Here is a 16,170-nt window from a genome sequence, read left to right as displayed (position 1 = left end):
GAATGGTATTTGATTTCTAACTACCAGTGGCGGATGAAACGGTAATTTTTATCTAACTTGAGTTTGAGAGCCCCAAAATTTGGCACCCCGTTTGACTTGATCCACCACTGCTAATTACTCTTTGCAGTTTCAGTGTTAAATCGAAGCGAGAATTGTTATTTACCTCGGTGTAGTTGCCGTAGTTTGTCTATTAGTAGAATTTTGATTTCTGGGCTGAGGAATGAAGGAGAGTCCGCCTTGGGGCGGTTGTTGCTGGCTAGGGCTCGTACTTCTGGAACTACTAGCACTTCCTATGCCACCGTTTCCGTGCTTTAAACCACCTGAAACACAAGATAATCAATATAAATTAATAAACGCGTCAAGTTTTATCAAATTTAATACATTGAATGTCTCAGTAACAGGGTTGGCTTTAGCAGATCTTGCCTTGGACAAACCCCCCTTCCAATTGCTCAATAATAATATATGCGTATAAAACTTTTTTAGCTCAAAGATGGTGAATCTTTTATTACGCGTTTTCAAAAGATAGATTTAAAACGCCCTTGGGTATTCGCCCCAATTTGCCCTTCCCCAAAGCTGGTACTGTTCAGGAGGTACTCGTGACCAGCATCATGAATTCAATGTAATCAAACGACTGAGGAAAAAGAAATTAAAGAAAATTTTAAATAATATTAATCCTTAGCTGGTATATTTCATCAGAATAACATGGCTGGCACAATTGGACGCTTAAGACCCCCATACCCATACTCAATATTATATTACTTGAGCTAGGTGGATATTTGTTCTTTGAATAATTGCAACTTCAGTGTATAATTACATATACATGGACATGTAAAATATGAATCCACCTTGAGATTCAAGTGCTTCAATACTTTGGCAAGCAACTGTAAGATTCCCACGAGAGATCAATAGTAGAAACACGAGGGTTGAGTGGCATTATACAGAGCAAACAATCGAGAAGTGAGACTAGTAAGACACTCTTCATCGCTACTTGACAGACGTCAATCGAGCAAACGTTTCTAGACTTTGCTACATGAGACGCTTACTTCTACGAGTTTTGTACCCTGGAATATCGGTTTCCGGAGTGGTTCTCCTATCTTTGGTATATCGAGTTACGCTCGAAACAAGAGGGATTACGATGACGTCCTCTGATTGCACAAATATAATTACAGTAGACTTTCGTCCAAGTTTTTTACGAAACTTCTGCTAATTTCGAACGAAATCTCTCAAATTTCTACGTTTAATTTTTCTCTCTACATCAAGAAATAAAATGGGTATTCCATATTCGTACCCTCTCTATAAATTAATATAATATTAAAAATAAGAAAGCTTTCACCTATATAGAAATGTTCCCGTTCGCCCTATTTTATAGTACAATCCCAGCAAGTTCCCTAATAATAAAAAAGACGAGTTCTGTAATGAAGGAAGAACAATCAGGGACGTTCGATAACAATAAAATTTCCAATATTTTATAAAAGTTCCATTATAATCCGGCTCATAATATTTCATTAAACCGTCCACGATAAAATCCTCCTCTTTTTCTATCACTCTGTCATTGGCCGCGACTCAATAAAACGATGATCGGACGGCTCATTAACCGGGCACAGTCGCAATATTGTAGCCCGACGTGAACTGGTTGCTTGTGTCTGGGAAGTATGAGCTGTTCGCGGATAAAATAAACCAGAGACCGTGTACAGAGCGCGACAGCATGCGTTTACCGTGCATCGTGATTAATCCCCTAACCATCGCTCGTTGCTCAATCTGTCACCACGGCAATCGCGGACATTGTTCCCATCGGGTAATTTACCAGTTATCGTTAGGCAAGCTTACAATGTATTTAACGCTTTGACGAGCGATCATACGTATTCGTGACTTCCAGACATTATGAAAGCTAAAGACAGATGCACTATTATGATTACATAATTATATGGAGGTTTCTGTGCGCTAAAAAAAATAGAAGCTAACTGGAGGAAAATATAAAAATTTAAAGAATTATAATAAATAAATAAAACAATAAATAATGTGGGGTTGAGAACCTGCTCTGCCGTTCCCAAGCTTCCGGTTATACTGATTTTTTTTATAATTTGTATTTTTTTATTTTTAGCAATGAGTAGAGAAATGGTTAATTAGTATTCCATTTCTCAGTTTTCGTTGAGAGAAGATGTAGAATTTGTATTAACAGCAAGAGGGCATTAACCCTTTGAGAGCGGACCATGGAGAGAGTCCCACATATTATTTTTATTTTCTAGATTTCATACTGGTTGTTCTTCCAATATATAAAATCGCATAAATAAAATATGTAATAAAATTATTACATATATTTTAAAGGGGATATGCTGTAAATTCTTTACTGAAACACATAAGAAAATGAATTGATTATTATTTATTCGTTTTAACAGTTTACTAGCTATTATATTAAGGGGAGAAAATTGCAGAATAGACTGTACAGCGCATCTAAATTGTTGGAATGAAGATCGCTTGATAAATTTTAATCTAGATCATGAAACAGCTGCCTTATCCTGATCCACGTTACTAGCCAGCTGGCTGAAGTTACGTAATTTATTGCTCTTGTTGTTGCATTGTTTCAAGTTTATAATTACATAATAGAAAACAGATGGATTATTGTGTAATCATAATAATCACAGAACATAAGAAGCTAAGCTGATAACAATCTCATTTTATAAAACCTTATTGATACTATTTCATAATTAAGTTAAAAAAATTAACCCTTACGTTAAATTTTGTCTTAATCGTAACGCATCTAAATTGAAATTGTATTAAAAACGGATCAATAGTCATCAAAGATGTGGTAATTAATTTTTAATCCACAACTGATAGTCTAGATATTCATAGGCTTCCGGTAAGTAAATTATCAAATGAATTCAACCGTGCTGCTCTCACGTTCGATGATCGCTGTAATCTCGACGGTCGCGATCATTCTTCATTGGCACCGGTGCTGACACTGATTCGCCGTAATAACGGATCCTAATTCGGATCAACTCAATTGTCCCCTACGTGCAACATAAATCGGCCAGATACGATATAAACGGTCGATGGGTGGGAACGAAGAAATCTTACGATGTTGAGGGACGCCTTTATTAGTTTAACCCTCTATCGATCCTCGTGAATACGAGTATTCACATTCATAATGGGATACCATGCGTGCCGGGCCTTTTGGCGAATTACATTCTTTCCTCGTCTTGCTAGAAGAATTCAAACACGTGTCTATTGTAAATCAATTAAAACGAAATTTAGAACTTCGATGAATCGCAAAAATATTCCCTTAATTAACGATTAATTATGCATCATACTGGCTGTACAGGATGAATATTCAATTTTTATTTACTGCCTTGGAATTTTGTTATTCGAGTTAATCTTCATTTTGTCCTTAATTTTATATTTAATAAAATTTTTCATTTTCCTTTATTATTATTATTATACTTGGCGATAATTAAAATTGAAAAAGGGCTTCACTCGCAATTAAATCAAGCTTCCCTAGAAAAAATGGTAATGTGTACTGATGGATAGTGTATAATCATCAAGTATTGCTCAATTGCAATTGAGCAATAATTCACATCCATCGAACATCATCTAACCAAATAGATAATCGATAAATAATATCAGACATTGATGAAGTACAGAAATAAAATGTAAATCAATTGTCTATCGCGTGGATCTTAACCGGAACTCTGGTGCCCAATCGAAATCACGAGTCACGGGGATGTCGTAATAAATTCGATTCCTTTTTTATCAGTGAATTCTGCAGGGTATTGCTGACAAAGAGATAAAGAAGAGGGGCCGAGATGGGTGAACGTTAAAACGTGAGCAAGCATTAGAGCTCGCCTGTCATGAGAATGATTCATCGAAATTCGGATCACGAGCGATCGATCTTGCAAGATATTAACGACATCTTCGCTCTCGGAATTCTGAACCGGTCATCGGGATGCAGAGGAACCACCTGCAGCACCATGCTTTCCCAAATGATTATTTTTTTTCCATTGTGCTTCAAACGCCAGGTGTTTCCATTCCTATACACGTTATACAGTGGACTCTCGTTATATTGCCATTTTAGTGACTCTATATTTATACACATTTTCAATCATCCCAGTGCTACGAAAATGATACACTTTTATGTATTCCTCTCTAAATGAAAGCTTGAAAATTTTTGTTTTCCTAGAGTCTCGTTTGCGGCAATATAACGAGAGCCTACTGTAATTCCTCAGTTTCTGTCTTCAGGAAGATACACTATTTTTGCTACATGTTTCAAGGGTAACTGAAATAGTAATTTCCTCCATGAAACCTAGCCATGTTTGATCAAGTCAAATCGATCAAGTCCGCTGTCGAGTGCTCCTCAAACATTGGCTAGGGAATCGTATTCATAGTTGGCCTAGTTGCGGTGTACACTGTTTAATTACAACCCTGTGAATCTAACTGGTAGACATTTCATGGCGGTACACAGGAATGTTGGAATTCAAATCTCTCCTTAATACCGTACATTCCAATGTGTATCTACTCTTAATTAAAAATAATTTATAGTAAAATATGTCTTATATTAATTAGAACTAGGGTGGACTATCTATGTACATCTACTAGGAGGATCTATAATATTGTTTGTTTTATAGAAGCAGAATATTTCAGTGTTATATAAATAGGGCAGATATCGGCAATCAAACTATTTGTCAAATTATAATACAGTGAATGATTATTTCATTAAGTTAGTATTTACATGTGTGTGATATGAACAATCGTAGCTCTTGTTTCCCCTCTTTAATAAGTGAATCAGACGAACGTGCTCTATTCCTTTTGTTTCCTCGTTTAATCTAACTGTTCTTTTAATATACAGAATGATTAAGACTATCGTCAAGTCTTTCAATTCAATTTGTGCTTAAGAATATTTCAAACATTATTAATGTATTATGGTAGAAATTAGCAATAAACACTTTTGTTATATTAATGATCGAATAATAATCTTAAATGTAAATGAAATAATTTAAATGATAAATATTAACGTATATTTAATAATTTAAATCAATTTTACGGCTTTACATTCCGTAAATCTTTGATTTGTATAATTTTTTATTGTTTTATATTCAATTGTGGATCCAGATTTACAAGATCTAAAATTAGTTTGAAATTTATATCTTATAAAAAAATGCATTCAACACCTACTTCACCAAATGATTTTAAAAAATTAATTCTGAACACAATTTTCAACAATAAGATGAGCTAATTAAAAGCTCGGCAACTTTTAATTAACGAGACAAACATTAACTAGTTAAAAGGGTACACGTAAAACACGGTATCAGACAAGAGATTCACAAACTTCTGTAATGCACGTGTTAGGCAAAACTTGTTGCGCATTCATGTCAGTGAACGCATGCGAAAAACGTGCTTCCACTTCCTGCTGCTACGTTGTTTCAAACTTCACTTTGTTCTAATTTCATCCCCTTGTCTCGTCTAACGCACCACTCACCAAGCTACTTAAATATGGTTCTCTAACAGGGATGCAAATATTTTCCCGTGTATCATGGAAGTTCTTCGCGTCGATATACTGTTATAAACCTCTTAAAACTACCCTCTGAATAGACCAAATCAGACATAATAAATTATTAAATGTTTAACCCTTGAACAGCGGCGATTGGGACAATGGTGATCCAAATTTACAATACATATACTAATATAAATAAAGAATTTTTAAACGAATGAGTTTCATATATTAAAAAGTAATATGAAATACAAAATTGAATTAAAATTGTGGCTCTCTCCATGGTCCATCATCCAAGGGTTTTGTGTTTTAATAGCAGGTAATCGGTATTCAGATAATTGGAATTCTATTGTTCTTATCTATAAACGATTAGTACTAAACCCTCGGGTTTAAACCTTCTTTAATGGGATAAATATCTGGACGTTTCGTCAGCATTGCAGTTAACTTTATTAGTATCTGAGGTCGTTGCGATACTTGAATGTTTAGTTATTCGAATACCTAAATTACTCAGATGCATAGTTATTAAGATATTTAACTAATTGGATGCTTAGTCATTCAAGTGTTCAGTTACACAAAGCCGTGGTAATCGGATACTTGATTACTGAAATGATCAGTTACTCAGAGACTTAATTACTCGGAAACTCAATTATTCGAATCTTAAGTTATTCGTATCCTCAGATATTGCAACGCCTGTTATTTGTATAGATAGTTAATCAGATGCATAGTCATTAGAATACTTAATTTGTCAAATGTCTAATTAGACAGATAGTAACTTGGTAGCATAATTACTCGAGGAAGGGTAAGATTTAGAAAATGAAAATAATATGAAATACAAAATTAAATTAATAATTGGTCTGCCGTCTTAATTACTCATTTGCTTGATTCCTCAAATACTTAAATTCCTATTGTTAGAAATCTCAAAATCTGCAAACCTCTGACAGAACTAACACTAATACTAATGAAACATCCAAATATTTAACTGATTAAAATATTCAAATTCTTTAATAGAATGATACATATTTCCTATACCTTACCAAATCACATCAGAATACTGTCACTTTCAAATTTTAATCAAAATATCACCACATATTAAATAACTTTTCACTTTCCCGACCGATTCCAGAGCGATCGCAACCGAACACGTCCTACCATGCTCTCGTTCTAACGTAAACTCGTGCTTGCATTTTGTGCGAGTGCACTAGCCGTTCCGTACCGCTCTCCACTCCACACTTCTCCATTCCTCCCTCCTTTTGTTTCGCCTCTACCGAGACTGCATCGAGGGAACAACCGGCAGCGGTTTGCATTAGTGCGTCTTTAACGGTGTACCAACTCATAAGGGCATTGCATCGAGCGTGAACATGTGTGAGCGTGTATTCCGAGTATTCAAATAGGCGTCTGCGTGAGCGTGAGATTGACAGGCCAAGGTGATTAACTTCTCTCGCTAATTGAATAATATTGACGGTTTCTTCGATTCCGTTATTCTTTTTACTTGTAAGTTTTTAAAAGTTAGATTAACCCTTAGCCGGCACTGTGGGGTACGAGACGACCCCAGTCAATTCAGCTTTTTTAACTTCTCTTTGAATAAGTACCTTTTTTGAAGTCGTGACTTTTGTACTAGTTATTATTCCAACCCTCGGACGACGGACCATGGAGAGAGCCCCACATATTAAATTTTAAACTACTCTTCTAAAATTATTCTTTTAATATATGAAATTCATTCGTTTAAAAATTATAAATTTAACTTCATATTATCTTTGCATATGTTTTGTAAGTTTGGGTCACGATTGACCCAGGCTTCGCTGTTCAAGGGTTAAATTTGGCGCGAAAATAAGATACAATAAAGATTCATTAAATGGAGTTACTAAGACTTTTTAAAAATAAATCTTGAATGGAAAAAAAGGAAAGGGCCAAAATTAATTTATACACCTATTAATGGTAAAATAAATGTGTATGCGGAAAGATCTGAATAACCAATTATTTTTTTAAATCTGAACTGATGTTGCGACTTTTGATCCCAGTGTATATAACAGAAGCTTTGATGAACGACTGCGTTTTAATCAACCATGAACTGCCGGGTAAGAAATAAAATTTATCAGCAGAGTGCCAGGGTCAAAGCGGTCTTTGAAGTGAACGGGATAGAAGAATACAGACCAAAGAGAGTGAAAATGATTAGTTAAGGAGTCGAGTTACGGGTCAGGTCACCCCGTGAGTCTAAGTCGGGGATTAGAAGAGCCCATAGAATTTTCGTTAGCCCACCTCCTGCAACAGCCACGCGATTACATTCTTCTAAGATGACTAAGCGGCCCCTTTTCAAAGAAAAACATCAAAACCAATAGCAGCAGAAGCTCTTCCAATTTTTCCTAACGATATACAGTAGACTCTCGTTATATTGCCACATTAGCGATTTCAGCCTACGAAAATGATACACTTTTATCTCTATTTTCCTCTCCGATTAAATGTTTGGAAACTTAAAAAAATTGTCCAAAAACAAAAATGGAGAATCTAATAAAATTTGGAACTAAAATTTTAGAAAACTTGGAAAGTGGAATTAGCCATTTTGGTCTGTGACTCGTGTAATAAAAATTTAGCTATGGGTCAAAAGTGACTACATATCAGCTCACCTATGACTTGTTAAGTTCCTAAAAATGTTTAAAAGCCTTCTAATGATTACTGACTTCCAACAGATACATCAAAGCTTTTCGAAAACCAGCAGTGATTGAGCTGTTCGAAATTCGCCAGAGTATTGAATGGCCATTAGTAGGCGTATTAGGGTCTTTATTCGGTGCCTTTTACGCGATTGGTATGGACGACGATGAATGAGTACTGCGAGGGTCCGGATCTCGATTAGAAGATTAGATTGCAATTAGCTGCTTGTGTTAGCTGACCGCATTCAGAACAACGAGGTGCTGGGGCTGCTCCAAAATGCACCCACTAATTTGCTACTCCTACTCTAGATAGCCAAGTTTCTTCTTGTGGATCAAGGATAAAGCTGACAGAGGAAAAGATTTCAACATCCCCTTAACACGTTCATTGCTACGTCAGTTACAGCTGAATGATGTACGAATTTGTCCATTTTATGAGAAAATTTCTTACATAAAAAATTACATAGGGTGCTTCATTTTTATCTCGTCAAACAGTGTTAGTATAAGAAGAAAATGTTATATAAACGTAGGGTCATAAATGGTTAATAATACCTAAATTATAAATGATGGATTCTTGTTTCATCAATTGATTATGTTTACTGAAGTTATTAACATTAAATCATTCAACTGAGTGACACTTTTCAGTGTTAATACCAACTACAATAACATAGTAATTATAATGATTGCTCTCACATAATTAAATATCAACATTTCCATGGAAAATCAAACAAAGAATCAGTTATTTATAATATGACTCCATGTTTGTATAACATTTCTTTATAGAATGTACTGACATTGTTTAGCATGAAAGTATGACTGATAAAAATGTATCTATAGCTCAGAAAAATATTGAAATTTAAAATAGTAACCAATTTTGGACCAATCAAACTTGAATATAAACTGCAATAATTATGCAAATTAAATTAATATTTTCCCTTTTGAAAAATTATCATAAACACGATAAAAGATTATCATTTGAATGGTAAAAAAAAAAAATGTACAGAAAGTCATTATTATTTGCGATACGATCAGCTTAACACCTTTTATGGGAGGACACGAGGCGATACGAAGCCTTCCAGAATGGGGAAATGCAGGGTGAAAATAGAACGGTTTCGAAGCTCATAAACGCTTTTCCAATCGCACAAGCGATCGACATTTCCACTCATTTCAATTTCGCTATCGGTTCGATCGACTTGGTGCACGTGTTTTTTCTCTCTTCTTCGGGGAGTTCACGCACGTGCGGCCGTCGATACGAATTAGAGTCAGGGGTGAGTTGAACAAAGCGGGAGCAAGCCTCTTCTAGAGACGTCCCGTGGGATCGGCTTAAGTCCTGAAGGCTGTCGGGAAGCGGTTGACTCATAAGTCCACACGTGAATTTTAGCCTCATTCCTGTCAATCTTTCTTACCTCTTGTGTATTAATTGGTCATTCTTTTAATTGAGTAATTAGGGATTTGCTATCAGTATCACAAGGATTAGTGACCTAGCATTTATACTTTTGTTTCCAATGATTTTGCAGACTTAGATATTTCAAATGTTTAAAAAGAAATCATTATAATATTCAATAATAAAATTAAAATGTTATAGAACAAAATAAATGTAATTATTTCACCCTCAATTTGTTTTTAAAAATTGAATAAAGAGAATATTAAATCAACGATACAAATTCAAGATAGCAAAATTAAAATTACAAAATTAAAATTAAAATATCATTTTTAGAGAGATACAAAAAAGTAAATAAAATAAATGTGGTTATTTCACTCTCAATATGTTCTCAAAAATTGAATTAGAATTAGAAATAGAAAATAATAAAACAAATTGGATACTTGATGCCCTACTTAATAAATAAAATATTAAATCCAGTATATTTAAAAAAAAAACCTTCAAATTGTCTGCTGTAAGATTGAATATTTTGAGATCAATCATGACGATTCTCGTGATTCGTGGTCCCTTTTAGGGTGGTCCCTCGCAATAAGATCACAAGCAACGATATCTGACAGACATTATATTTTCAATTCCCTCGTGGGTATCAACGAAATTGCATTCTGACGGTACATCGGGTGAACACAGAGGATCGAGTGTTTTCTATTCGCCGCGAAATCCATTTGCAGCTAGCGTATATCATGGCTCGCGATCTACAGGATTAATTCGATGGGGAACCGTTGCGAGTATGCTACAAAAATATTGCACCGACGAACATCGTGGACGAGGCCTGATAAGACTTTCAGAACCGCTTTGCGTTCTTATCGCATCGTACCCGATACTCTAACCGAGGGCATGCAAAAAAAAGCGACTTAACAAACCTAGCCGTGAGGGAAGTTAGGATCGTTAAGTATTATCTTTAGAAATAATATCGTTTTTTTGTGTATTTTGATACATATAATCGATAATACTATTTATAAAATTAAAAATAAAGGCTAAAAAGGCGTACTTCATTAAAAATTGCATTATAATCAGAGAAATATTCTTTTAATAATTACTTGCATAAATTCATATTACTGTTCATTTCTGATTAATATCAATCACTTTATTAAATTAAAAGGTTCGCGTATAATTTGTATTCAAACGAGAACGGAGTTTAATTCCGATCCCTTTAATTTAGCAGGGGCTTTATGAGAGTGCACTGAATGGATTCAAAGCGTTTAATGCGGGTTCGAGTGATCCCAAAGCGAATTGGTAAAAAATTTCGAAATTCCACGGATGCAGGTGTGCATCATTTAATTTCTCGGTTATCAGCCGCGTTTTCAACCGTACTCGAAGATCAATTAAACCGCGTCGGTGCCAATATAACATCGTTCGTCCATTAAAATCTGGAAATAATTAAATAAATTCAATTTAAAAGAAAAAGCAAAAAAAAACCGGCAAGGGTCTTCTGAAAATTGCATTTTTATTCACTTGTACCTGTTCTTTTTTTTTAAATTTTAATATTATGACACAAGTAGTATCATTTCTTTCGATACATACTGGTTCCAAGAATGACTTTCATTAATATCAGCCACGATTTCATTACCCCTTGCACGAAATCTCGTCTTTAACCGGTTGCTCTTGGAAGAAATTACGATACACCCTTGCGATATGCACGTGGATCGTTGGAATATTTTTTTGCAAAATATTGTAATGATCTAGACACGCGATCCAACGATAAATTAAAGGATACAAAATGAACTGTTCGAAGATATCGATGAAATTATATGTTAACGCGGTTTAATAAAGTGGGGCGATATACTCGAATAAATAAACAAAGGTGATAGAAAAATTTGGATGCATTAATAAAATGAGATGGTGAATAAAAAGCGAATAAAAAACTATTTCATAATAATTTAATTTAAATAATTACTTTAACTTTGGACGGCGGACCATGGAGAGATGCTCTATTCAGTATACGTATAATACTCTTGTATAGATTTTGTAAGTTTTATGATACAATTATTATTTATATAAATTTAGGGATCATGCAATATTTCCAGTACCGTATCTCTGAACTATATCGTAGGTACTATTCGTGAAAAAATCATTTGAAGTTTCTAGTTTCTAAATTGATTTTCACCCCTGAATTCCTCATCTCCGCGCATGGACATCGGAGCATCCAATATAAGAACAAAGAAACATCCCCTAATTTTTTGATTTCGTCCCACTGATCGCCACTTACGACGAAAGGGAGGCAGGAACCTCGATGGAAACAAGACGGAGTTAACGTCGGTAACAGCTGTCGGTACCCGCGGTGCAAATAAATGGGTCCACTCCTACCAGAACCATTTACCCTCTTGTCTATGAATCGACGAGTCGAATGATGAAAAGATTGCCAGCCTCATTATCTAACACGAACTACTAGACGTCTTCGAGAAACATAAGAATAATTGATCATTCTATAATCTCAATCAGAATGGTGTAATCAGAGGTTTTTGGGGTCAATAAATATAAATGAAAATTGAGGCTCTTTTTATATAAACAAAACCGAAGCTGTTATTTGTTTAAAAAATTATAGTTTTTGAACTATAAATCATCTATTAAATCATTTTAAGAAATTAAAAATATTTGTTTTCTAATTTCAGTGGCTATTAACTTATTAAGAATATCAGGAGGATTTTCAGGAGGTTTAACTAATTTTATTGTATTATTTTCTCATTTTCTCAGGGTCCATCCTTCAGGAATTAAATACAATCTTTATTAACAAAAACACTAAAACTTTAAATCACCGTTAAAAAAGATCAGTCAATTTATTCGATCTTCAGTTTATTCGGCCAATTTGGTATTCCCATCGTGGTAAAAAGACCATTTTCAAGGAAAGGAAATTTTTATAGGGTTCCCGTTGAATTTTATGGAAAATTCAAAGTTCGCGTCTCGTTTATAGTCGGTCGAGCGAATCCTGCATAAAAATACGGGACAAAAAAAATGCGCATGAAGAAAGTTCAATACGCATACAGACAGCACCACTTCTAGGGGATGCTGTTAAAAAAAGAAGCTTTTTTGGACCACTACCCTTGGTTAGGTGAGGATTATACGGTTAGGGGAGAGCATCCTGGCTACTAACCGTATCGGAAATATCGTTCGGTGGATTTTCAAGCTCGTACGGATCTAGGGTGTTCCCGAAAATTCGACTGGGTGCAGAAATAATGGGAAGCGAGCTCGAGGAAACAGGCAGTCGAGGGCGGAAATCGGGAAATCCGGATCAAAGCTACACAGGGTTCTTAACTCGCACCACAAAGATAATACATATCTCGTCAAGGGGAATAAATATTCCGAAGCCCTGAAGGTACGAGATAACAGTGTGAATTTAACAATAGAAAAATGAAATTTTATTGAAACGTTTAACTGTATGTAATTCAAAATTTGTAGATTTGTGAAAAATATAAATTATTATTAGGCGTACAAATTAATACGGTATTTGACGAATTTTGACGAGTATACTCGTCATGAAAAAATGACAATATTTTGTATTATGACGAGTATACTCGTCACGCGTAAAAAGTGGTTACAGTCATTTTATTACAATTTAATTCTATATTATCGTTACTTTTTGCAACACATTTTAAAGAGGACGCAACAGCCATCTGGTTAATTTATTATTTCCATTTCCAATAAAAACTGTCCATCTCTGATAGCAGTTAACAAGAAGCACTCTAACAAATCATTTCCCTTCTATTTACATAGGAAACAGAGATAGTTGTAACAATGTCTCTATAATAACAAGCATTTGTACAATTGTTACTCCGAGCATGAAGGATCAGAGAAATGCTCGCGAATCTTTCCGAATTGACTTGCAAATCAATTCGACAAACGTTTTACGAGTCTCATTCGAGAGATCAGAAAAATTCTCAGCCATAAAGCGTCCAGAGACGTGGATCATTATCGTCTATTTCTCACTTGAAGAAACTCGAGAATCGATAAGTCGAAGAAAAGGAATATCCGGCTGTGAGTGAATTGAAAGGAAGCACGAGAGGCTAAGGATCGCATTGAAATCAGAAATGAATGTCCAGGATACGTTGGCGAGTTGAAAAAAAATAAGAAAAAGAAGAGAGAATTCCCTTCTAGCCGCTCGAGAAGTCTTCTTTATCTCAAGTTTTATTTTCACCACCGCGACGCTTCGACTTGGTAGAAAAGAAGTTTTGCTGGTCGAAGGAACAATTGAAAAAGGAACGAGATCCGAGCAGGACGAATGGGAACGAATCGAGCCTCTTAAAACTGCCAAAAGAGTGTACGGGACCGATAAAAAAAAAAAAGAAGGAACTAAAAACGAGTCGTTGAAAAAGAATTGATCGTCGAGAGTAAATTCGAAAGTGGATCGAGACCGTACCGTTTCTCATTCACTCGTCTTGCAAGTTATTTTTTCTGTTATGTCGAGTGCTTCTGAAAATTATAAAGGGAACGTTTTTAATGAGGAACTTATTAAAACTGCGCGATCAAATCAGGCTTACCTAGGGAAAATGGCGATGCGGGGGAGGTAAGATTTCTTTTAACTCGATGCCAGGTACAACATCCGAAGAATTATTCAAATTGCATCGGTGCAGTGTTTGAATCTGCATTAATAAAACGACGACGACGAGGCGCGTATCGAAGGAGGAAGAGAAAAAAAGAAAAAGAAAAAGAACGTACTTCCATCAGCAACGGACTGACGTAATACAGACATGCAGGGATTTTTTCTTTTTTCTTTTTTACCCCAACCTCGACGAGTTTCGCCGTCACTCGGCTGTCTCGTTTCGCAGCGAGGTTCAGCAAATTGCGATCTCTCCCTTTTTTCCCTAGATTCCCTTATTTGTCCTCCCTTACCCTCTTCGAAGCTCCTGCTTTTCAACGATCAACCCCTCTTCTTCTCTATCCCGTACACGTGTCGACGGAGCACGTCCTTTTCGGGACACTTCTTGACGCACCTACACTTACTCGAAGCACAGGTGAGGATAAAGGAAAATAGAATACAATAAAAAAGCGAGGGAAAACCGTGAGCAACTGCGATTCAAACGAATAGTGACATTTGAAAATTGTCAAACGAGAGATAAAACGTGATCGATATTGGATTGTTTCGAATGTTTCCAACGAAATTGAACCTTCCAATAGGGGAGATGTGGCAATTTTAACTGAACACCTATGAATCCTGTACTATTTTTAATACCAAATAATAATAAACAGAATTTCTTCTAATTAATTTTAAAAATTAATTTCATCTTGCGATAAAAATAGCAGCAACGACATATGAGCGATCTCGTAATTACAGATAAAGAAATTATTACTGAATTATGTAATATTTTAAACAATACAGGATCATGGTATAAAATCCCTGTAAAGCAAAGAAATAATTCTATCCCCAATAATGCGGATTCTGGACTGCATCCTAATCGATTGGCTAGTTACTCGGTATCAAATAATTTTTGTTTCCACCAGGACTATAATTAAGCGTGCAAATTTATAAACAAATTATACAGTAGATAAAAATTGCCACCTCAGAAATAAGAAAACCACAGACTACACAATGGTAGCACGTCTCATTGTCAGCCACCATTGACCCTCATAACCCACATCCAACACAATGCTACTATTTACCTGTTGCAGTTGCCATTGACTGCACACTTAATCGGTATAACTAGAAATGTTGCATGTTAACTAATGGAAATAAAAAAATCTTGCACTGTTTGTTTCCACAAAACGATCCACCGTATACACAGATATCTGCTCGAGACGAATGGTAAACAAAGGATGATACAGGTGGAATGATCGAGGAAGGAGGATAACGCGGGAAGACAGGTTAATTGAAATAAACGAGTGAAAAGGGTGGGCGAAATAAAAGAAGCACTCGAAGCACCCTACCTTCGAACTCGTTTCGATGACAAGCACAGCTATCCTCGTGGGTTCGCTCGCGGATAAATCTTACGCAGAACATGTCACCCTCTGGTGCGACCATAAACGACCGTGGGCGACGAACGACTGCGAGGAATTCGATAATGGAAATGCAGCACGACGGCGTCGTTCGTTGCTGCTGCTGCTGCTGCTGGTGTATAACCAGTAAAACCGTAGACTAGCAGAGTAGAGCGAAAGAGAACTTGAACAAGGAAGAAGAGAGAACTAGAGGAGACCTGGAAGAAGCGAGAGCAAGAGCGCCAGGGAAATACAGGCTGAGGGTTCAAAGAGTTCTGGCTCTCGCCCTGCAGTATTTTCTCTATGTGTCTGCTTTTTCAATCCGTTTCAACGTATCTCGACCATCCTTGGTCGGTTCCCGTACACGTACTCGGCTAGTGTTTCGTACTGTTAAACGTTGCGATTGCAAACAGAAAGATTCTGATATATTCAACGTGATTTCGAGCAATCAGGAAGAGTTTCATTCCATTTGATCGAAGTTCATTGATGATAGGAGGTTACAAAGTAACTCTGGAGGTTACTTTTAGAATCTTCATTAACACTTTGATAGCTACTGTCCTGTTTTGTACTACTATTGTAGAATCTATTAATAAATAAACAAGCTACTAAAATTATTATTTACTGCCTTATTCCCTTCTATAATTCTAAGTTTCTAAAATTGTAGAATTGTGAAATTTCAAAATTTTAGGGTTTAAGAATTC

General features: G+C 35.7%; 1 protein-coding gene across 6 annotated transcripts in view; it reads right to left on the bottom strand.

Annotated features, from left to right (window-relative positions):
• The window catches only part of LOC114871424 (protein sickie), a 189,413-nt gene that overhangs the window by 66,379 nt on the left and 106,864 nt on the right, over window positions 1-16,170 (bottom strand). For all 6 annotated transcript variants that reach the window (XR_003788574.2, XM_029177284.2, XM_029177281.2 and 3 more), the window contains one exon: window positions 164-320. Coding sequence is in view for 5 of the 6 variants with exons in the window: in XM_029177284.2 (XP_029033117.1) it covers window positions 164-320 (157 nt within the window). In the remaining variant the exon portion in view is untranslated. The remainder of the gene's footprint in view (window positions 1-163; window positions 321-16,170) is intronic.

Source organism: Osmia bicornis, chromosome 12 (assembly GCF_907164935.1).
Source record: "Osmia bicornis bicornis chromosome 12, iOsmBic2.1, whole genome shotgun sequence".
Lineage (NCBI taxonomy): Eukaryota > Metazoa > Arthropoda > Insecta > Hymenoptera > Megachilidae > Osmia > Osmia bicornis.
This window is presented reverse-complemented; position numbering and strand designations above follow the sequence as displayed.